Raw genomic sequence first — 23,745 nt, forward strand, 5'->3', positions numbered from 1 at the left:
TAGATTAGCTGCCAAAACATCATGTGTTTTAACCTATTGGTTATTAATGTAAAATAAACGATAAAAAGAAGCCTGTTTTGTAAGTGCCGTCATGGTACCAAAATAAAAAAACAAGTGAAGAGCGCTGTTCAAACGGCTTTGTTTTATATAATAATATTTTTCAAAATATAAAATTACCTGAATTAAAAAAAAACGAGTTTTGGAGAGGAGAAGGTAAAAAGCAATACAAAACAAATAATGTACAGGTGATGTTACCATTCCTTTGCTCTCAAACTAAATGCAATGTAATAATAGGCCTTATTTAATAATAACATTAATAGTGCAGCATGCATCTAACTCTGGGTGAAAAGCTTATAATAATCACAAATCCGTGAGAGCAGTTTACAAACTGTGGGAACGGATTGCGAAAGCGTGCGCACGGATTATGGATTTGTGGGTACGGATTCAAAATCCGAGGGTACGGTTTACAAAATCTGAGCGCACGGATTGGAAATTCGTGGGCACGGTTTGTTAATCCGTGGACATGAATTGTTAAACCGAGGGAACAGTTTAAGAATTCGTGAGTACGGTTTATAAACTGAGGGAACGAATTGCAAAACCGTCCCCACGGATTAATTATTTTTCTTCTACAGGTGACGTAAGGGGCTCCGTACAAAACAATGCATCCAGCACTTAAACAGGTGTCTTGGTTGAATTTGGGGGCGGGGCCACAAATCCGTGAGAGCAGTTTACAAACTGTGGGAACGGATTGCGAAAGTGTGCGCACGGATTATGATTTTGTGGGTACGGTTTACAAAATCTGAGTGCACGGATTGGAAATTCGTGGGCACGGTTTGTTAATCCGTGGGCACGAATTGTTAAACCGAGGGAACAGTTTAAGAATTCGTGAGTACGGTTTATAAACTGAGGGAACGAATTCCACGGATAAATTATTTTTCTTCTACAGGTGACGTAAGGGGCTCCGTAGTACGCGGATAAACTGCTTCACAATTCTTTTTCCACATGTGACGAGACGCCCCTTTACGCTGATTGGTCAACCAAATCTGGATCGGTGATGCCCATCCATTGTTCGTTCAACAAAATAAAAGACCATTATTTATTTATTTTCATTCTTTTGCAGTCTTTAAAACAACAAACATACAAGTGAACTAACATTAATTACATCAAAATATAATATTATATAACTAAAATTATTATAATATAATAAAATTGGAAACGCAATTAGAAAATAACATGTACATAAGAAGTACAAATAGTTACAAATATTTTTTCTCACATTAAGAATTAACACGCCCATAAGTGTACATTATGTATTGTATTATTTATTTTTAGTATTTCGAACTTTTCTGGAAGCAGTTTTTTGCGCCTGGAGACCCAACTCTAATAATTAGAAGAATTTATTAAATGCATTTCCTTCCTTCTTGTTTAATTTTGAAATATTACTCAACTGTTTCACGTGCCATTAACCTCTGTAAAATAGGTGTTGGCAATAACTAACGACGCTGATAAGCTACTGGTCATTTCAAGTAATGCTATCTAATTTCTAGTCACGCTAAAAAGTGTTGTTTCAATAAGAGGGTTTCGTGGCGCGGTTTTAAGGGTGTAATAACGAATGTAATCGCGTATTCTATTCCTGACTCTGTTTTGAAATTGAAAGTAACTGGATTCAAATGAGCACAGGTGGGAATCGTTGCGTCTTTTTAAAAAACATAAAATACATACACTTTTTAACATTTAGTATATCCTATTATGTGCTTGGCTTTTCTGCAACCCTGCAAATTTAAATGTCACGCCGTGACTTATCAACATTCTGTTGGCCACACGTCTTCTACTGCAGGGCCGTTTGAAGGAATTTGGGGGCCCCAAGCAAAATGGACATGGAGGCCCCCCGCACGCACGCACGCAAAGGAACCACAGCATAGCCATACAGTTTAAATTCACTCACAATTTATATAAATAAAAAAGGTTTACAGTGCAAATACTGCTGTTGCATATAAAGTGCATAAAATTTTAACATTTTCAACAATTGAACATTTGCAAAAAACACCACTGTACCATAAAATCAAATATACATTAAAAAAAGTGCACAATAACTAAATACAACATACTTAAAAACACACACACACACACACACACACACATACATACTCACATTAACATTTTTCAGTTCTCTCAAACATGTGCAAATTATCTAAAACTGCTGTTTGCGAGCCTTGTTTTCTAACTTGTGCAAAGGCAATCACAATGTCCTCCATGTTATAATAATAACAATCATTAATAGAAGGTAAATTGACAGTTAATTAATCTTTAGTCTTTAGCTGTGCATTTACTGAATGAGCACTGTGCAGCTGTTCGTCCGACTGTACTGTATTTTATTTTATTTTTCTAAACTGTTTTAATTATTCTTATTTCTTTTTATTATTTTAATTTCTTCTATGTAAAGCACTTTGAATTGCCATTGTGTATAAAATGTGCTATATAAATACACTTTTTACTGTTAACAAACAATGAAATTATAATTAAATGTTTACTAATTATTAGTAGTGCTGTGAGTCGACTACCAATGCTTAAAAACATCCCAAGCTAATGTTTGATGCACAGAATTTATTGTGTGGTTTTCCTAAATAGATTATCACAGTGGAATAGTTAGTATAGCATGCTATGCCACTTTCATCAAAACCTATTACAAAGCTATAGCAATGTCATGTCATTAAATATGATAAACAGCGATTCTGGAACAGATCTGCGTCTTCCTTATCCCGTTAAAAAAAACATATTACAGTATGTAACCATATTCCGTCCGTTCAAAAAAAAAGTTGCTCTAACTGTTCGTTACAAGCAGCATTTGCTGTCAGGCAGGTAGCTTAGCTAACATACATAAACATATTTCTGCTAGCCTACCTGCTGCAAAATTGCACCATTTGTACAAGACAAGTAGAGCAATTTTATGTGTGTAATTTATCACTTACCACTGTCTTGTTTTTTCTTATCCTCCTCTTCCTTTCTCTTCTTTCTTTTTTGGCTTCCTGAAGCATAATTCCGCTTCATGACTGCCTGCCGAGGAAGTTTTGTATTTTGCCGGCAGCAGAGATCGCGTGGTTGGCTGGCTGCTGTCAGCGAGGGGGGCCCCCTTGAGGGGGATCCCGATAACAGTGTCATTGCACTTTACTGCATTCACTATCAATGGGGCGCTCACACAGTTTGTCGCTGCATTTTATTCTTAACCAGTCGTTGTCTTGGGGCCCCAGGCCAGCTCGGGGCCCCAAGCAATTGCTTGGTTTGCCTGCCTTGTCGCGACGGGCCTGTTCTACTGTCACTGATAAACAATTCGCAGGGCAGAGTTCGCCAAACTGTATCTGTATCTCTTCTAGACTCCACCCAAGTTTATTTGCCGAGCTTGCGTCCTGACGAAGAGTGCCGCGTGACCACCACTTTAGTGTTCCCAGGTCTTCTGTTAAAATGACGCTGCTTATGAACGCTTGCGCTTTTTTAGTCAAAGTCCTCACTTTACCCCTGTACGTTGCGGATTTGTTTGGACTTTTGTCTTTCTACAAACGCGTCTTTCCTAGGTTCGTATATAATTTCACATTAGCGTACAATGAAACAATGAAGGACAAGAAAAATGAACTATTTCGCAACCTGGAAAAATTCTACCCCCCTAAAGGCTCTCTGCGCATCTTAGAAGTGGGCTGCGGAACCGGGGCGAACTTCGAGCACTACCCGACGGGCTGCAGCCAGGATCACATGCACCGACCCCAACCCACATTTCCAAAAGTACCTGGACACAACTATGGCGAAGAACGACCACCTCGTTTATGACAGCTTCATAGTGGCTTCCGGGGAGAATCTGAAGGCGGTGGAGGACAACTCAGTGGATGTTGTGGTGTGCACGCTGGTTCTGTGCTCAGTTCAGGATATGTCGAAGGTTCTGCAAGAAGCAAAGAGAGTTCTGAGGCCTGTACGTTTATGACCGTCAGTGATTAGGTTGAATGAGACATATTTCATAGTATAGATTAGTAGGCTACTGTCCAGGTGCTTTTAAACACAAGGTCATTTTAAACTAAACAACACGATTTTGAGTTGAGAACATACATTTTGTACGTCTTTTCTTTCTTAGGGAAGAGCACTATTCTTCATTGAACATGTGGTGTCTGACCCCTCAACCTGGAGTTACTTTTTCCAGCATGTTGTTCAGCCTTTCTGGTAATATAAAATGACAATATTTATAGAGTTATTAAAACTATTTTACATTATGTACTTACGGTCTCCATGGGACTTGTAAAGTTATTTATCTCCAGCTGGAGTAAAAAAGTAAGTAAATTAACAGGACATTTCTTATAGTGGCATATACAGTTGAAGTCAAAAGTTTACATACACCTTGCAGAATCTGCAAAATGTTAATTATTTGACCAAATCATATTTCACATGACTTTTACATATAGTCCACAAGAGGAAAATAACAGTTGAATTTATAATGTCCCTGTTCAAAAGTTTACATATATTTGATTCTTAATACTGTGTTGTTACCTGAATGATCCACAGCTTTTTGTGTGTTTAGTGATAGTTGTTCATGTGTCCCTTGCTTGTCCTAAACAGTAAAACTGCCCGCTGTTCTTCAGAAAAATCCTTCAGGTCCCACAAATTATTTAGTTTTTCATAATTTGGTGTATTTTTGAACCCTTTCCAACAATTATTGTATGATTTTGAGATCCATCTTTTCATACTGAGGACAACTGAGGGACTCATATGCAACTATTACAGAAGGTAATATGATGCTTCAGAAGGAAAACGATGCATTAAGAGCTGGGGGTAAACACATTTTGAATACATGTACACATCCTCATTCTAGTCAAATGTTTACAGCCTTGGATCTTAATGTATCCTTCTGGAATATTAGTGAACATTTAAACCTTCCGTAATAGCATATGAGTCCCTCAGTTGTCCTCAGTGTGAAAAGATAGATGTCAAATTTATATAGTGATTGTTGGAGATAGGGTTGTGCCGATAGACGATTGTATCGTGTATCGACGATAGTCAGAGATATCGACTGTTGCTGATGCCTTTGACGATAGTTAGACGATTATTATTATTATCCGTCAACAAAGAACTTAACTTTAGCAATGCAGCACAAAGAGTCTGTTCTAGGATGCTTCAGAAACTTTCCGCGGTATAAACACACGCATAGAGAGGCCACAGCGCCTTAACGCAACTCGTGCAGTGAAAATGGGAGATTTTCATCATACAGTATGGTGGTACATTAACTGATTCTAAAGGGAGTGTTATATTATATTAGCATTGCATTCATTAGGATAACAGAGGTAGTAAACCCTGGTTCAGGCTGAATTGATTACGATGTATCATAATCAGTCTGTATATAGTAAACATAAACATTCATCTCAGTAACGTCTATAGGCGTTAATTAAAATTACGATGCGATCAGATGGCGCTAAACATACACACGTGAATTACACGCGCATCACTTCTTCACATCCAATATGAACTGAACTACAACATCACCTGATGATAACGTCGTCGGTCAGACATACAGCGGTAATATGATCGCAATATGACGGGTAAAGAAAGATTCATTCATTTACATTCTGGCACGCACATTTACAACTCACTCACTGACGACAGCAGAGAATGAAACCGAAAGTAACTTGAACAACTCCGGTAGAATTACAGTCAGCGCTCTGTACACGCACAACTTAATCATATGCCAAAAGAAAGTCTACCTTTACAAAACGAATAAGGAATTTAGTACATAGATACTGTAATTAAATTAGCACGATAGTATCGTGTATCGGCGATCTCTCAGGCTGACGATAGGGCGATATGAAAATTGAGCATATCGCCCAACACTAGTTGGAGAGTTAAAATATACAAAAATGCTGAAAAACCAAAGAATTTGGGGGACCTGAAGAACTTTTCGAGAAGAACAGCAGGCAGTTTAACTGTTCAGGACAAACAAGGGACTCATGAACAACTATCACTTTAAAAAAAACAGCTGTGGATCATTCAGATAACAACACAGTATTAGGAGTCAAATGTATGTGAACTTTTGAACAGGGTCATTTTTATAAATTCAACTATTATTTTCTTGTGTGGACTATATGTCTTTTATGTGAAATATCTTATTCAGGTCAGTACTAATTAAAAAATAACATGCATTTTGTATGATCCCTCTTATTTTTACTTTGTAATAAGAAAGTCTGTAATTGTTAAGTTTATAGCCATATAATTCATATAATTGTATGTTTGTCAGGTATTATATGAACGATGGCTGTGATGCAACTCGTACTACTTGGAAGGACCTCGAGGCAGCTGGCTTCTCTGACCTTCAGCTAAGTCACATCCAAGCTCCTATATTTTTTATGATCAAACCACACATTATTGGTTATGCAGTTAAATAATGAATGTGAATTTTGTAAAAAAGAAGCATGATTTCTTTCAGTAAGCCTTATACATTTCACTATGGACTAAATGTTTGTATTAAAAGAACCACTTGTATTCAATGATACATTACAAAATCTTTGTTTCATGTAAATAAATATCAAGACTGCACTGTGTATTTTATATGACTGTATCTTGTTTCATGGCTTTTCTGTCTTTAAATGTTTTTGGAGATGAATGCAAGCCAGCGTTTGTGAGTTTATTCTTACTGCATAAGAGTCATACCGCCATCTAGTGATTATGAGAAATGTGTGTCATACAATGTACCACTTTTAAAAGAAATTAAACAAACTTAATACTTTTGCCTTCATGCTTCTGTACTTGTTATAATACCATGGGAGTTGCTAAATACACAAATTCTCAAAAACACCTTAAATTTCCATCACAATTTTTTTTTAAAGTGATGTTTTCATTTTTAAAAAATGTTTATGAAGCTAAACACTGAAGCTAAGTAAGTTTTTTAAAGTAGTCTCTTCTGCTCACAAGTCTGCATTTATTTGATCCAAAATACAGCAAAAGCAGTAATATTGTGAAATATTTTTACTATTTAAAATAACTGCTTTTAATTTGAATATATTTTAAAATTTAATTTATTCCTATGATCAAAACAACAGTTTAGCATCATTACTCCAATCTTCAGTGTCACATGATCCTTCAGAAATCATTCTAATATGCTGATTTGCTGTTCAAGAAACATTTATTATTAATATCAATATTTAAAATAGGATATAATAGGATTCTTATCCTGTTTCAGGACTCTTAAACGGACCGAAAGATCAGGGGGGAATTATAAAAATTAATACTTTTATTTAGCAAGGACGATTTAAATTGATCATGTGATCATGTAATGATAAAGATTTATAATGATACAAAAGATTTCTATTTCAGATGTTCTTCTGAACTTTCTACTCAAAGAAACCTAAAAAAATTCTCTCAGCTGTTTTCAACATAATAATAGGATAATGCGACTGGAGTAACGATGCTAAAATTCAGCTTTGAAATCAAAGGAATAATTATATTTTAAAATATATTCAAATAGAAAACAGTTTTTTTTAAATAGTAAAAATATTTCAAAATTACACTGTTTTTGCTGTACTTTGGATCAAATAGCAGAAGAGGCTTCTTTAAAAAAAAAAAAAAAACATTGGCTGGTAGTGTATCTAAAACAGTGTTCTTCCAAAAGGTAGTTTCTAGCTGATTATTCTAAAATCTGAAATTTCTGACTTTGACTTGATTATGTTTGTACCTTTCATAAGACTAGAAATTTAGTTAAAATTATTTATGTAACAGAAACATAATAGTAAAAAAAAATAAAGCTATAATTTCTAATTTATGGCTTCCTAAATATTCTGCGCAACATCATGTCATAACCTAACCTTGCATCTTCTATCTGAGTGGTGTTTTTCCAAGGGCCTTGAGACGGAGTCACAAATCCGGCAATTGAAACAACACTGAAAGGGAGAAAAACAAAGGCTGGAAAAATATTTATTTAGATTCACTTTAGCAAAAACAAATGACAGTTTTTTTCATCGTATACTCCCTGATTCGATTGTCTTGTAACAGCTTGGCTTATAAACAGTGGTAAGCCTAAGGCCTATTAATCAGCTAAAACCAACAACGGTCCCAACCCAAGTGTGTATATGGCTTAAAGACCAGTCTGACATATTACAAAGACCAGGACTAGAAAGGTCATGGTTTAAATCCTACATCATTAGTCTATCTATCCAGAATAAGGCTTAAATGAACTTACCACTGTTTCGTGTTACCCATTATAATAAAGCTGAAAGTCCTCACCTAAAACTCCGCTCAGTCTCTGTAGAAAACGTCTCACTAAAACTCAGTAAAATCAAATACGGAATGGGGGTAAGAATACCAGAGCTTCCTAAGAAGGGGGGAAATAGCAAACAACACAGCTGCATGACTTCATGAAAAACACAATCGCATCACAATTTTCATACATACAAGCGCATCCGAGACAAGGTGTAAAAATACCAGTCTTCTACCTTGGATAAAACAAAATTCAGCTAGCGCTTCAATAAAATTAACATTCAGTATTCCCTGGAAACCAAAAATGGGTCAAGAATAAAGCAAGATCTCCCAGTGTAGACGTGCCAATGCTCGCACAAGGTACATACACAAATATAAACATCTGTCGACTGCAAATAAAAATATGTTAATGGAAAAGCGTATCCCTCTTTCCATCTATTCTGAAAAGCATAATTGCCGATGTTGTTTCTGGTCAATCGTTCTTAGGCTATTAGTTAAAAATAAGTTGTATAAAAACAAGCATTTGACATGAGGATTAAATGTATCCTCCATGCCAAAAAAAAGTCCCCGTGTCTGTGTTTGTATAAGCACGTAGGCAGACAGTTCTGCCAGCAAAGTCCCATTAGCATAATTGCATGGATATCCCACTAGCCAGTTTTAACACAGTACAGGTCCTTTAACGTCTTGAGCTCCTCGATAAGAGTCTTGTTCTGATTCTCCAAGACAGCCACACGGTTCTCCAAACACTTCACGTACTCCTTTTTCTTTCTGCGACACTCTCTGGCTGCCTCCCTGCACACAGACAATCAGAAATACACAAAGAATGCAGTTAAGCTTATAAGCAACCACAGGATATTATACATTACTTCATCTCACTAAACAAACTCAATCTCCTGCGCTCAAATACACCCACCTGTTCTTCGCCAGGCGTATCTCTCTCTTCATTTGCGGGTCATCGCTTTTGCCCTGAGAGCTGATAACGGGTGATGTCATGACGACCGTCTGAGGCAGCGAGGAGGAAGAAGAGCGGATCTGATAAGTTTGCATTTCTCCCCCTGCACCTGTAACACAGTATCACAGCCAGAGTGTGTCCCACATGTACTAAAGCAACAGTATGTGCACATTGCCAAATGAAAAGGTGTTTTTGCCTTTGAGTGCCAACCTTGGAGCACCACTTGGTTACTAGGCAGCAGAATCTGTTGTCCGTCGGCGGTCTGTGCGTACTGCAGTATGGTTGGCTGGCTGGGGTTCGAGTTGGTCATAGTGAGAGTCTGCAGGCCTTGCATACCCTCTGAACCAGCGCTGGCCAGCTGCAGAGAGCCGTTGGATGAAATCGCAACTGCAAGGAGCAAACAAATCAGTGATGGATGGTTTACAGTATAATATTGTGAATCGTGCATAAATATACATCTTTTTGTACAGGGATAGTTCATCCAAAAATTACAATTCTGACATTAATTTCTCACCCTCATGTCGTTCCAAATCTGTAAGACCTTTGTTCATCTTTGGAATACAAATTAAGATATTTTTTATTACAACTGTCTATGGAGGGTCAGAGAGCTACTGGATTTCATCTAAAATATCTTAATTTGTGTTCCGAAGACAAACAAAGTTCTTACTGGTTTGGAATGACATGAGGGTGAGTAATTAATGACAATATTTTCCTTTTTGGGTGAACTATGCATTTAATGCGCTTTTTATACAACTGGTTATTTCAACCGTGTTCTAGTTCATACTGTAAAATGCATGACTATTTGGGTCATTTTTGTCGTTAACAGCTTATGCAACCATTTGCTGTTGCAAAACACATAAGAAGTTACCACATGATGCATTCAGTACCTCACAAAACCCATTGTATTCAAATAATATGCTGGCTTGGCTTACAATACTGGCCAGTGCTTGTCTGGTAGATTGGGGTAGGGAGTGAGACGCTTGTTATGGCAGAGGAGGTGCTTTCCTCTTCTCCCTCATTCTGAGTCGCCACTTCCTCAGCTGATAGATCATTTAGAATCTTCCTGAAACACAAAAAGGAACAGAAAGTTTTTGTGTAGTGCCTAAACTCTTGGTTTTGTGCCAGAGAGGTGCCTGGGATTTGAGGCTTGGCAAATTTTGATTTTTACTCCCCTCTCACTAACGTTTTTATGTATGATTAAGGACACTCTGTCTGTCAGTCTGTGTCAATGATGTGTCAATGTTCAAGGATTCAACTTTCAAGGATGTGATTTATGCCGCATTAAAAAAAACTGTCACAAAAAAAATCACCTGCTATGACTGCAAAAGGGGTGATAAATGACAGTAGGGCTGTCAGTCGACTAAAATTTTACTTTAAAATCTAATTAATCGCAAAATAAATTTAACTGCGAAAGATCATTTAAAACTGTTTTCGTGTTAAATGAGAAAGTATCAAGTAGACATTACAAATTGTAGTTTAAGGAAGAAATATTTTATTTGATTTAACATAACATTTATTACACAAACATTTAGGCTGCAACGCCCTAATGTAAACTATGAAACATAAAATAAGATAATTTGAGAACAGTATTTTTTTGTTCATACATTGAAAGTCATTGGTAACCAAAACAGCTTTGTTACCAGCAGTCTTCAAAATACCTTCTTTATGTTCCACAAACATGAAGGTGAGTAAATCATGACAATTAATTTTTGGGAGTGAGCTATGCCTTTGATGTTTTTAAATAAGAAAACATTAAATAAAAAAAACAAATCTGCTAGCAGGTGGCAGTAAATGTCTTACTCGATTCGTTTAAACGGCTGATTCATTAAGGAATTCAGTAAACAGCTCACTTTAAGAATGGAGCTTTAAATTTACACCATTCGTTCAAAACACGTATACATGCAGAAACTAAACCAAACTGCTTGGAGACATGCAACAATTCTGCTATGGCTTCAAAGGTAATATGTTCCCTGAAAATTATAGAAAAAAAACTATATTGTGTTTAAAATATATCACAATATCAAGTTTACTGAACTGTTGTATAAAATCACATTTAAGCTTTAAGATTGCTCTTGCTGCCCCTGTAATACTGTGTGATATGTGATATATGTAAATATGAGCCAAATATCTTTCAATATCTTGAATTTTAGGTCATAACTGCATTTATAGAGTTATTGCCCCGCATCATATTTTTTTTAACAGACAACTATATGAAATATAAGATGATGTACAGGTCTGGGGGCGGGGCCAGTGCATTAAAGGCGTTAAATTATTTTAATGCATTATTTTTTCATAACTAATTAATTAAGTTAACGCGTTAAACTGACAGCCCTACATTAAAGTCAGCTTTTGTTTCTGTTGCTATGTCCGTCAATGTTCTCACACAAAAAACATTGTGGAGCAAAAACTGACAATGTGCCGACAGACAAGACAGAGCAGGTGTACTTTGGGTATAAAACAAAATCTCAGCTTTCAAATTCTGCCCTTTTTCTAAAAAATAAAAAACAATAAAACTTTTTAATGTGTCATGACAGATCACTGTAGTGCCTCAGTTCAAGTGGCATGTGAAGCAAACATCTCTTCTACTTTGCTAGTTATAGCACAAAATAAACATGAATGAACATCAGAAGGTATCTTGTTTCAACCGCGGAGAGATATCAATACAGCATTTTTCAAGTTCAGGTCTATCAATGTTAATCTCCTGTCTGGTTTGTTTGTTAAACAAAATGGCAGATTCTGCGTTATGATTGGCCAGATCGCCTGTCAATCAAACTTCCTACAAAGGGTCAATTCTAAAAAAAAATAATAATAATATCATTTAAGGAATACCACAGTGTTTATTGTGAATGATTTAAATGATTTATCTGTGCACATTGTTTTTTAATTCATGCACATCGCATAATTTTCATTTAAAAACATTAACAACTTCCCCCCCCTCATAACAAAGGCTAGGCAAAAATCTCTAGCAGCCTGTCACTAATATGTATCGTTGTTTGCTAATGTTGTGATCTCAATCAATTCCAGATGGACATAAAAAAATGTCTTATTCGAGAAGCCATTTCACTCAGATGTGTCACAATGGATGGTGACACATCTGATTGAAATTTCTGTTAAATGGACACTAAAAATGTCTTCTGCCTTTGCTTTCTCATTTTATTAGTCATTAAAGTGCAGGAGAACCACACTTGGGAGAAAATGTTTGGTTACACAATCACCATGAATAATAATGAGTTTTGTGAGCTGTGTGTTTACTGAGGGAATATTTTAGAGCAGATCCAGCTTTAGTGTGAGAAAAAGCTTGGCCACTGCCAAGGCCATGAGAGTCCACCTCACTGACTGGCTCTGATAAATTCAAACCTGCTAGATGTGGTCAGAGGGTCTGCAAGAGCACTGCAAAAGCAAAATCCCTCTGATTCTCCAACAACTATGCAAATGAAGGCTAGTAGGATGCCAGTTTTAGAAGTAAGAAAACAATCTGTGTTATTTTGAGGAGCCGCTCATCAGGTCCAGCAGCACTGGGCTTTTTACCTGTAGGATGGACGCCGAGCCAAGATCTCTCTTGTCTTCTGGTTGGATGCTCCGCTGTCGCTTGATTCCTGAGAATCATCACTGTCAGATCCTTGGCCCTAAAAGGAAACAATGTTTAAATGGAGGGAAAACATATCACCGATTTCAACCTGGAGTAAAAACGTTCGGAAGTTATAAAGATCAGGAAGTTTAAGATGGCTTTATGAGTGTCTGCACATTACCTGCACTTGTGCTGGTGGAGACTGGATAACCGATGACTGCGCTGACTGAATCACACCTTGAACCTGGAACTGACCGCTGGGCAGCTGAACCACAGCCACTGGATTCCCACCCAGAGACATCTTTTCAAAAGATGATGACAACATGAACCAAGCTATTTTATTGCTTTTTTTGCTTAGTCACACACGTATGTGTATATACGCTACCAGTCAGACGTTTTTGAACAGTAAGATTTTTAACGTTTTTAGATGTTTTAAGAATTCTCTTCTGCTCACCAAGCCTGCATTTATTTGATACAAAATACAGCAAAAGCAGTAATATTATAAAATGTTTTACCATTTAAAATAACTGCTTTCTATTTGATCATATTTTGAAATGTAATTTATTCCTATGATCAAATCTAAATCTAAAATGTCACACGATCCTTTGGAAATCATTCTAATATGCTGATTTTCTGTTCAGGAAACATTTATTATTATTAATATATTTAAAACTGTTGAGTATATTTTTTCAGGATTCTTTGAAGAAAATTGAACTCATCTAAAATAAAAACCTTTATACACTATACCATGGAAAATGAGTCTGTATACTTTATTTTTTGTTTAGTTTTTTTGGGAGGGGGATTATATTATATCAATTAATATTTTTATTTAGCAAGGATGCTTTTAATTGATCAAAAAAGATGATAAAGACATTTATAATGTTACAAAAGATTTCTATTTGAGAAAAATGGTGTTCTTCTGAACTTTCTAACCATCAAAGAAACCTGAAAAAAATTCTACTCAGCTGTTTTCAACATAATAATAAATGTTTTTGAGCAGCAAATCAGAACATTAGAATGATTTCTGAAGGATCATGTGATTGGAGTAATGATGTTAAAAATTCAGCTTTGAAATCACAGGAATAAATTATGTTTTAAAAAATATTCAAATAGAAAAGAATAGAAAATATAAAACTATTTAAAAATTGTACTGTTTTTGCTGTACTTTGGATTAAATAAATGCAGGCTTGGTGAGCAGAAGACTCCTTTAAAAAACATTAAAAACTTTTGACTGGTAGTGTACATCATAAAATGTGTGTACATAAGTACATACAGTACCTGTGCTATCTGTGATATGTGAGAGGCAGTTATAGTTGTGGGGATGGTAACAGTTTGGGACTCAGAGCCATTACTGTTCTGCTGGACCTCCTCCATTGCCACTGCAAATAAACAATGAGACAGATTTTGGAATTTTTTTAAACCGTTTACAAAGATTACATTAAACAAGCATTATGACCAGTTATATTTTAGAGCTGATCATAATAAAAAAGAAATAAAAAGCATATTTTAATCACAATTTTCTCAAATTTCTGAAACATCTTACACATCTGGTCATGTACATAAATTTTTATGTCTTGCAAAAAACTGTGAAAAATGTTTGGTTAATTTTTTTTTTTTTTAAACAGAATTTCTTCAGAAATATTTAATATAAATACATTTAAAATTCAAATAAAATTTACATTAAAAAATAAATAATACTTAAGAGATGGGAATCAGTGATATATTAAACATTTTAATATAGCTAATTTATTACATTATATTTGCCCCCAAAGGCAAACAAATCTGAACTAAGGACAGAAAAACTATATATAATTATGTCAAATTTTGTAGACTCACAGCAAACATGAGAATGCTCAGGAACACGGACTGTTTTTATATGTGCTCACAGAATGGTTGGGGTGTGTGTGTGTGTGTGTGTGTGTGTGTGTGTGTGTGTGTGTGTGTGTGTGTGTGTGTGTGTCGAGGGAGTCTGTGGTCAACCCAGGCTAACAGTCAAAAGCCTTGATTTAGTCACCGTTTCCATTTTACCCCAACCCTGAGTCAGTAAGTTACCTCTCAACCCTTTAGCTCCACCACATACACTTAACTTACACTGCCCTTGTGGGTTGCTTTCTACACATTATTGCTGCAACCTTTCTGCTGTTGTCTTCATTTGATTTTATTCCGGTAAAATGATGTTAGCTCAATAAATGGAAAATAAAATGACTATGTATTGTCTAATTTAACAAGGAAGATACAACTCCTTCTGTAGTAGTAAATCAGAGGAGCTGCTTTGTGTTGTTATTAACAGCACTTCATGCAGAACCGGATGCTAAATAACGCCCATCAAATACTCAGATTCTTCCAAAAATTAAGCAATATGGGGCTAATTTCTATTTTAATCAAGCCATAATAACATTGCGAGCTATAACGACCTGTTGCTTCAAAATTTTCGATAATATGGTTTGTTAAAAGTCCGCGTTTAAAACAAACAATTAAAGACTACAACAGCTAACAGGCTAAATAAAAATAGACAACTGTCTATGATTTCATTTTAGGACTTATTTGTCAAATTACATAAGATTCTGTCGGTTTTTATAAGCGGGCTTGTTTCTACTACACATGAGCTCCATCACAAGAAATGGATAGTTTATACAAATATTTAACGCGTGTCAGAGTCTTAAAGTCTTATTCCCCCGTGAGATTCTGATCAAAAGCGCATCTCTAAATAAAGCAAACCGCTGCGGTGTGTTAAGAAGCCTGTGGGCGACTTTATGCCGCGCTCTGCAGAAAGTTCCAAGCTAGTCACTGGCACGCAAGTGCCCGCGTCAACAGACGTCAGCGATACGGGGAGCCATTAAAACACCTTCCCGTAAGACGAGTGTTACAACCGAGCGGACGGGCGCCATGACTGCAGCGACAGTTCGGCAGAAGAGGAAGAGTACAAAACAAAAGCAGCGCTTTACCTTTAATCCTTTTGAACCGCTCCTGGAAACAATGACGCCGTCTATGTAGATGCCAGTACTCGAGATATAATTTGTAAAGTAAATTATTTAATAATGCATAGAATAAACCTGGGCGGTTTCCATTGAAAAAAATCTAGATGGCTTGAGGGTTTTTTTCTAAAGGCCGCAATAAGCGCCGCCCCCTAGAAAGACGTGTTACGTAAATCTGTATTAAGCTTTGTGATTGGCCAATATCATTTAAACGTAATAGGGGTCTGGGGATATGAATGAAATCAATTCAGTTTTCTGAAATTCTAGATTCTGCTTGGCAAATAACTATATTCACACACAAAAATGTGAAAATTGTATTTCAAAATGTGACCCTGGACCACAAAACCAGTCTTAAGTATCACGGATATATTTGTAGCAACAGGCAAAAATACATTGTGTGGGTCAAAATTATAAATTCCTCTTTTATGCCAAAAATCATTGGGATATTAAGTAAAGATCATGTTCCATTAAGATATTTTATAAAATTCCTACCGTAAATATATCAAAACGTAATTTTTGATTATGTTAATATGATCATATGTTTTGCTAAGAATTTAATTTGGACAACTTTAAAAGTGATTTTCTTAATATAATTTTTTTTTTAATTTATATTTTGAATATTTTGTCAATTTCCTACCGTAATTATATCAAAATTTAATTTTTGGTTAGTAATATGCATTGCTAAAAACTTAATTTGGACAACTTTAAAAGCGATTTATATATATGTTTTGTTTTGTTTTTGCACCCCCAGATTCAAGATTTTCAAAAAATTGTATCTCGGCCAAATATTGTCCTATTGTAACAAATGTCCTATTGTACTAAATTTAAAAGCTTATTTATTCAACTTTCAGATGATGTATAAATCTCAGTTTTTAAAAAATGTACTGGTTTTGTGGTCCAGTGTCACAAATGTAATTTTTTTTACTATAAGTGGAGTCGCCGCATGAATGCTTAAAAATTATTATGCAAAAAAAAAAAAAATAATAATAATAATAAATATATATATATATATATATATATATATACACCGCGTTCCAAATTATTATGCAAATTATATCTTTCTCTGGTTTTCATAATTAGTCAATGCAAATGACAGTCAGTATAATTTTTAAGTCATCAACCATTAGGGTATAATTCGAATTTTATTGAACAAACCTCCTAATGATAAAAGTATTTATTTCAAAAATAAAAAACTGAAAATGCACTGTTCCACATTATTATGCACAACAGAGTTAAAACATTGTATAGGTTGTAAAGAACTGAAAATGGGCATTTGCTGAATTTGCAGCATTAGGTGGTCATATTTACTGAAATCAAAAGCTATTTCAATCAAAAACATCCTAACTGGGCAAGTTACATCTTACCATAGGACCCCTTCTTTGATATCGCTATCACAATTCTTGCATCCATTGAACTTGTGATTTTTTGGAGAGTTTCTGATTGAATTTGTTTGCAGGATGCCAGAATAGCCTCCCAGAGCTGCTGTTTTGATGTGAACTGCCTCCCACCCTCATAGATCTTTTGCTTGAGGATGCTCCAAAGGTTCTCAATCTGGTTGAGGTCAGGGGAGGATGGTGGCCACACCATGAGTTTCTCATCTTTTATGCAGATAGCAGCCAATGACACAGAGGTACTATTTGCAGCATGAGATGGTGCATTGTCATGCATGAAGATGATTTTGCTACGGAAGGCACAGTTCTTCTTTTTGTACCATGAAAGAAAGTGGTCAGTCAAAAACTCGACATACTTTGCCGAGGTCATTTTAATACCTTTAGGGATCCTAAAGGGGCCAACCAGCTCTCTCCCTATGATTCCGGCCAAAAACGCCACCTCCTTGTTGTGGTCGCAGCCTTGTTGGGACATGTTCCATCCACTACTCCATCCATCTGGACCATCCAAAGATGCACAACACTCATCAGTAAACAAGACTGTTTGAAAATGAGTCTTCATGTATGTCTGGGCCCACTGCAACCGTTTCTGCTTGTGAGCATTGGTTAGGAGTGGCCAAATAGTAGGTTTATGCACAACTGCAAGCCTCTGGAGGATCCTACACCTTGATGTTCACGGGACTCAAGAGGCACCAGCAGCTTCAAAAACCTGTTTGCTACTTTGTAATGGCATTTTAGTAGCTGCTCTCTTAATCTGATGAATTTGTCTGGCAGAAACCTTCCTCATTCTGCCTTTACCTGAGCGAACCTGTCTGTGCTCTGAATCAGCCTCAAATCTCTTCACAGTACAATGATCACGCTTACGTTTTCGTGAAATATCTAATGTTTTCATACCTTGTCCAAAGCATTGCACTATTTGACGCTTTTCGGCAGCAGAGAGACCTTTTTCTTTCCCATATTGCTTGAAACCTGTGGCCTGCTTAATAATGTGGAACATCCTTCTTAAGTACTTTTCCTTTAATTGGGCTCATTTGGCAAACTATTTATCACAGGTGTCTGAGATTCATTTCATTGATCCAAAGAGCCATGAGACACAATACCATCCATGAGTTTAATTGAAAAACAAAAAACTGTGTGTTTATGACACTTACATACAATTTGCATAATAATTTGGAACGCGGTGTGTATATATATATATATATATATATATATATATATATATATATATATATATATATATATACATACATACAGTATATAAAATTTTATGGTAAAATTTTAAAATTTAGAACCCTAACTATTATCTTGATAATATATACTGTATATAAATAAAGATTTTTTTCCCAAAAACAAATTCATAGATAGATAGATAGATAGATAGATAGATAGATAGATAGATAGATAGATAGATAGATAGATAGATAGATAGATAGAAAGCAGTTATAAAAAACAAACTTCAGAGATGCAAAATAAAAGCCTTTTATTATTTTTTCGTGTTTTTCATTGGAGTATAAAACAGTTACAGTAACCAATGTACAAAAAAGAAAGATGTGAACCAACAGAGAAATGCTTGCTTGCATAATCATGACTTTCATTTATATCCATGAATGACTAAATTAAATTGTAAATATCTCATTCTTATCATTAGAATGTGATATTTTAATCTTACGATTAAAACTGCTATGAGAATTAAACAGAACATTTTAATCAACAAAGAAGAGTAATATGCATTGTCTAAATAAAAAAAAGTCACGTTACTGTTGCATGTTCCCATTTTATTCCATAGCAAGCAAATAATCTGGATTTTTCTTTTTTCTTGTATAGTGTTTAAGTGCGTTGCCAGATGTGTACTTTGAAATATAACTGCAGCCGGTTGCATAGTGTGTTGAACATTTCTTTTGGTTCCAGCTCTTAGCTGGCATGACAGATTATCAATTAACTGCACTGACTGTGAATTTTCAGAATTTCTTTTTTTTTTTTTTTTTTTTTTTCTTTGTCCATATGAAGACTTGGTTAACACTTATGTAAATGACAAATAAATTCTTTTTATTTAAAGAACAAAATCATTGCAAACATGAAAGTGAATGTTTATAAATGAATATCCTCTCCGTCCTGGAAAGCACTATTTCCCTGAATGCCCCATGTAAAAAGCTCATTCACTCGCTTGTGCTTTCATCACATAAACTCAGCTCTGATGCCATTAAACAACAGTGAGAATGAGAGAATACATTTCATGACAGTAGTGTCTCTGATTTGGGAAAAGGTGTCGTGGAACTCATCAGCAAACAAATGACCTTTCAATGCGGTGACCATACATACGCATACGTACACAACCCCAAAATGGGGTTAGGCTAACATACTGTAGTGATCAGTTGTGTAAGGACTCTGAAAGTAGTCTTTCAAGCCCCCACAGTGCTCGACTTTATCATGCTTACATCTTAAAGACTTGTACATACCGTAAGATCGGAATTCTAAATAGAAATGCATGACACACAGACTTCAACCCATCACGTTTCTGAAAAGAACAAACAGAAACAGAGCAAGCTATTTACAAGAAGTCTTCAACTTCAGACCCCCGCTCGGCTACGAAGGGATGTCGATGACAGTAGTTAATATTAATCAAAAAAATTTGACAGAGTACAGCAACTAACTTACAGTACAGTAGGATTTCTCATCTGTACACAAGCAATAATTTACAATTATTTATGGTTTACAAGAAGTTAGTCATTCCTAGTAAAAATGTCTATAGTACAGGAGACAGCAACTGTCCTTTAAAGATTCCTTTGCCAAACATGTAAAATCTATGCCTTTGTACAGTTCGGTGTTCACGAGGGGCTTGCTTGAACAGAGTGTCGTGTTATTTTACAGTTGTTTTGTTTTATTGTACAGATGCCTGAATTCTTTTTTTGCCATTCAGAGGTTTAAATGGCTTGTCCTGATGTGTATAAGCACCTTTAGATGAGAGCAAAAATAGAGCTATAAGTACCTCAGTTTGTGTTCGGTTTGGTTTGGGCTAGGTGTGTAATGATGAGGTTTGCAGTTAGTGAATGTTCTTGTTTCTTACTGTTACATGTTGAGAGGTAAACTCAACGAATGTGTGATTTGTAAATGTTGAGGTTAGACTGGGCATTAAGTCCCAAAAATGTGTTTTTTTTTTTATGTGCCCGCACTTTTTTGTGTAAGTCATATGCTACTCAATAATGTAAGTAATATATAATACTACACATATGCCCTTGTCGACAGATATTAATAATCCATGTTACAGAATGCATCTGCATTTATCTAATAAAGTGCATTAAGGATAATGAAAAATAATAGGGATGTTATCCTCATGCTCATATCCTCACTATATATATATATATATATATATATATATATATATATATATATATACACACACAGTGCCTTGCGAAAGTATTCAAACCACTTCATTTTTTTTTCATTTTATGTTGCAGCCTTGTGTTAAACTGCTTTAAATTACTTTTTTCCACATCAATCTACACTCTATACACCATAATGATGAAGTAAAAAAAAAACATTTTTATAAGAACTTTGCAGATTTATTAGAAAAAAAATGAAATAATTCCATTGCATAAGTATTCATACTCTTATCTGGGACAGCTGGAATTTAGCTCTGGAGCATTCATATCACTTGTAGATGTTACTATACTTCGAGTGACATTAACCTGTGGCAAATTCAATTGAATGGGTATGATTCGGAAAAGCACACACCTTTCAATAAAGGTCTAACAGCTGTAAATGCATATCAGACCTGAGGTCAAAAGAACTGCTTGTAGAGCTCAGAGACATCTGGGGAAGAGTTCAGAAAAAAGTCTAATGCATTCAAGGCTCACAGAAGCATGTAGCCTCCATTATCCATAATTGAAGAAGTTTGGAACAACTAGGTCTCTTCCTAGAGCTGACCTCCTGGCCAAACTGAGCAAGTGATGGAGAAGGGCCCTGGTGTGACTGCTGACCAATAAGCTGATGGTCACTCTAGTTGAGCTCCTTGATCCAAGAAACTTACAAAAGGACAAACATTACTGCAACACTTTACTGATCTAGGCCTAATGGTGGAGTGGGCCAGACTCAATCCTCTCCTCAGTGAAGACACATGAAAACACACTTGGAATTTGCAACAAAGCACCTAAAGAACTCTCAGCTGGAGAAAACTGCTCATCACCTGCAGAGTACATCCCAAAAGTGAAATGTGGAGGTAGCAGCCTCATGCTGTGGGGATGTTTTTCCAGTGGCAGGCACTGAGGAACTCGTCAGAGTAGAAGGAAAGCTTAACACAGCAAAATATAGAGATAGCCTTATTGAAAACCCAGTCCAAAGCATTCAGAACTGAGCAGACTTGGCAGAAGGTTCACCTTCCAACAGGACAATGACCCTAAACACACAGCAAGAGTGGCTTATAGACAACTCTGTGAATGCCCTTGAGTGTCCCAGCCAGAGCCTGGGCTTGAACCCAATCAAACATTTCTGGAGAAACCTGAAAATGTGCATCTGCCCCCATCCAAGCTGACAGAGCTTGCAGCTGAAGAGGTAAGGAGAATGGCAGATAATTGCCAAATGCAAAGCTTGTCACATCATACCCAAAAAGACAGCGAAAGTACCACGAGTTTGAATACTTATGCAATGTACTTATTTCAGTTTTTTTTATTTTAATACATTTGCAAAGTTGTCACAAATCTTTTTTTTTTGCTTTGTCATTATGGTGTATCGAGTGTAAATTGATGTTGATGTGGAAAAAAGTTATTTTAAAAGAGTTCAACATAAGGCTGCAACATAACAAAACATAAAAAAAAAAACAGGAAGTGGTTTGAATACTTTCGCAAGGCAATCTTATCTAGAATACATTTTGTTAAAGCCCCAGTGGTAAGAATTAAAATGCTAAATGGTTCCAGAACTGAGCGAAATGAGCAGACAGCTGCAGTCTCTGTAGCACATTATTTATGTGTTAACCAAAACGATGGTGGATGAAGCTGTGGATTTTAACCTGGGTAAGGGCATTCTATGAACCGGGGTGTTACAGAAATGTCCTATAATCAATACTGCCCTTGATAAAGGCACTTAACCCCAGGTTGCTCTGGAGGGACTGTCCCTGTGTTGTAAGTATACTGTAAGCTGCTTTGGACAAAAGCATCTGATGAATGACAAATGACCAGGGGAATATTGATACCCCAATGCTGTCCTAAAATGTTTCATTTTGAGCCCTGTAACACACAGCACCATTAACAAGCTGGGTTGCAGATTAATTCTGTGTATATATTCAGAATCATTAAATGCTAGATCCTAAAAGAAACTAACCTTCCATTCTTTTCTGTTAGGATTCAGAAGCATGGCATCCTGGTGTGTTCATCACCTTGTTTTTCACACTACTACACATCCCAAAAGAGTTGTAACAACAGTAATTTAAGATACAGAATTTGTATTGCTAAACCTACATAATTACTCAACTGATTAATGCAACTCATTTGTAGTCTTTTGTAGTCCATCCACCCATCAAGACCTCCTATCATTCATTCTATCAATCATAGTAGTACAAATTAGTTTATATTGCACTTCTTATTTTAAGATTTCACTTTGTCTCTCTTTTTATCTGAGAATTGACTCTTAAAAATCGATTTTGTTGATCAGAATCAAATATTCTAGAATCGAACAACCCAGGTGAAAACTTACAAACTGAGGCTTTAAGCTGATTTTAATTAAAAAAAAAGTTCTAGCTAGACAGTGCTAGAATAGGAATGCATTTAGGTAGAAAAAAAAACAGCTATGCACTTCAAGTAAATTTATAATCATGACCAAAAACTGGACAGACAGTAAGTGGCATTTTGCTGAAAATAGGGGGTTCTGGTGCAGAAAGGAGTGAGCAAAAAAGGGAAATTCTATTATAGTATCCCTTCTCCGAAACAGTCATCTCACATTTGTAATTTTTGTTCAATAACACCTTATCCCTGAAAAAACAGGGCCAAGTCTGTCTGTATATGAACCCGATCCCAGTTGTGAGGCTCCATAGCACCTTTCTGGTAAGCCTTTGTCTCGCCCATAACCCAGCTCACATGTTGTACGCTACGTATATGGGGTCCAGCTGATCTGCCAGGAAGGAGTCTCTCAAGTGCATTCGCTGCTTTTCTCCTCTGGAGTTAATGGGAATGACTCCTGGGTCCACGATAACCACCACACCCACAATAAGATGGTGCTCCTCTAATACAACATTGGTTACCAGCGGAACCAGGTCTAAAGCGTCCTGCTCTGATCCACAGAGTTCAGCCACCACCACCAGCAGATTTGTCCAGGTGAACACAGCACTGCAGAGGGAAAAAGCAAATAAGATGTTATAAATAACATGATTGCACAATGAAAATGAAGCAAAGAGTGTGTCACTGGGATTTTACCTTTCACCAATGCTGCGATGGGCACGTGATACACTGGTTTCGATGTCAATCGGATGATATCGCAAACCTCTCAATTCTAATGTCTCATCTAGAGAGCCTACCACAAACAGGGCATCATGGCGATCTGAACAACAAAGAATATTTTTTACAAGAATGCATGTGTTTTCATCTCACAATTCATGTATTTACAGTCTGGTTCAAAAGTCTGAAACCCCTACAATATCAATAATTAAAAAAAAAA

The 23,745-nt window shown here is 36.0% G+C and overlaps 3 protein-coding genes across 3 annotated transcripts in view; 1 reads left to right on the plus strand and 2 right to left on the minus strand.

The window, feature by feature from the left end:
• Nucleotides 1–3,325: 3,325 nt before the first annotated feature.
• LOC141347104 (thiol S-methyltransferase TMT1A-like) lies at nt 3,326–6,763 on the plus strand. Its single transcript, XM_073852089.1, is given in 4 exon segments — nt 3,326–3,729; nt 3,731–3,958; nt 4,118–4,203; nt 6,266–6,763. Coding segments are annotated over 4 exon segments (732 nt in total). The 5' UTR covers nt 3,326–3,459; the 3' UTR covers nt 6,414–6,763.
• Nucleotides 6,764–7,922: 1,159 nt separating this feature from the next.
• On the minus strand, nt 7,923–15,837 carry atf1 (activating transcription factor 1). Its single transcript, XM_073851291.1, has 8 exons — nt 15,686–15,837; nt 14,019–14,119; nt 12,922–13,041; nt 12,701–12,798; nt 10,105–10,235; nt 9,383–9,559; nt 9,134–9,281; nt 7,923–9,012 (listed from the first exon to the last, which is right to left on the minus strand). Exons 2-8 carry the CDS (start codon nt 14,112–14,114, stop codon nt 8,868–8,870), a joined length of 915 nt encoding a protein of 304 aa, XP_073707392.1. The 5' UTR covers nt 14,115–14,119; nt 15,686–15,837; the 3' UTR covers nt 7,923–8,867.
• Nucleotides 15,838–18,564: 2,727 nt separating this feature from the next.
• dip2bb (disco-interacting protein 2 homolog Bb) overlaps nt 18,565–23,745 on the minus strand; it is a 51,459-nt gene continuing 46,278 nt past the window's right edge. The window contains exons 40-41 of the mRNA XM_073852560.1: nt 23,505–23,628; nt 18,565–23,417 (exon numbers count right to left, since the gene is read on the minus strand). Of these exons, the coding sequence (XP_073708661.1) occupies nt 23,165–23,417; nt 23,505–23,628 (377 nt within the window). The 3' untranslated portion in view covers nt 18,565–23,164. The remainder of the gene's footprint in view (nt 23,418–23,504; nt 23,629–23,745) is intronic.

The sequence above is a fragment of the Garra rufa genome, chromosome 12 (assembly GCF_049309525.1).
Source record: "Garra rufa chromosome 12, GarRuf1.0, whole genome shotgun sequence".
Taxonomy (NCBI): Eukaryota; Metazoa; Chordata; class Actinopteri; order Cypriniformes; family Cyprinidae; genus Garra; species Garra rufa.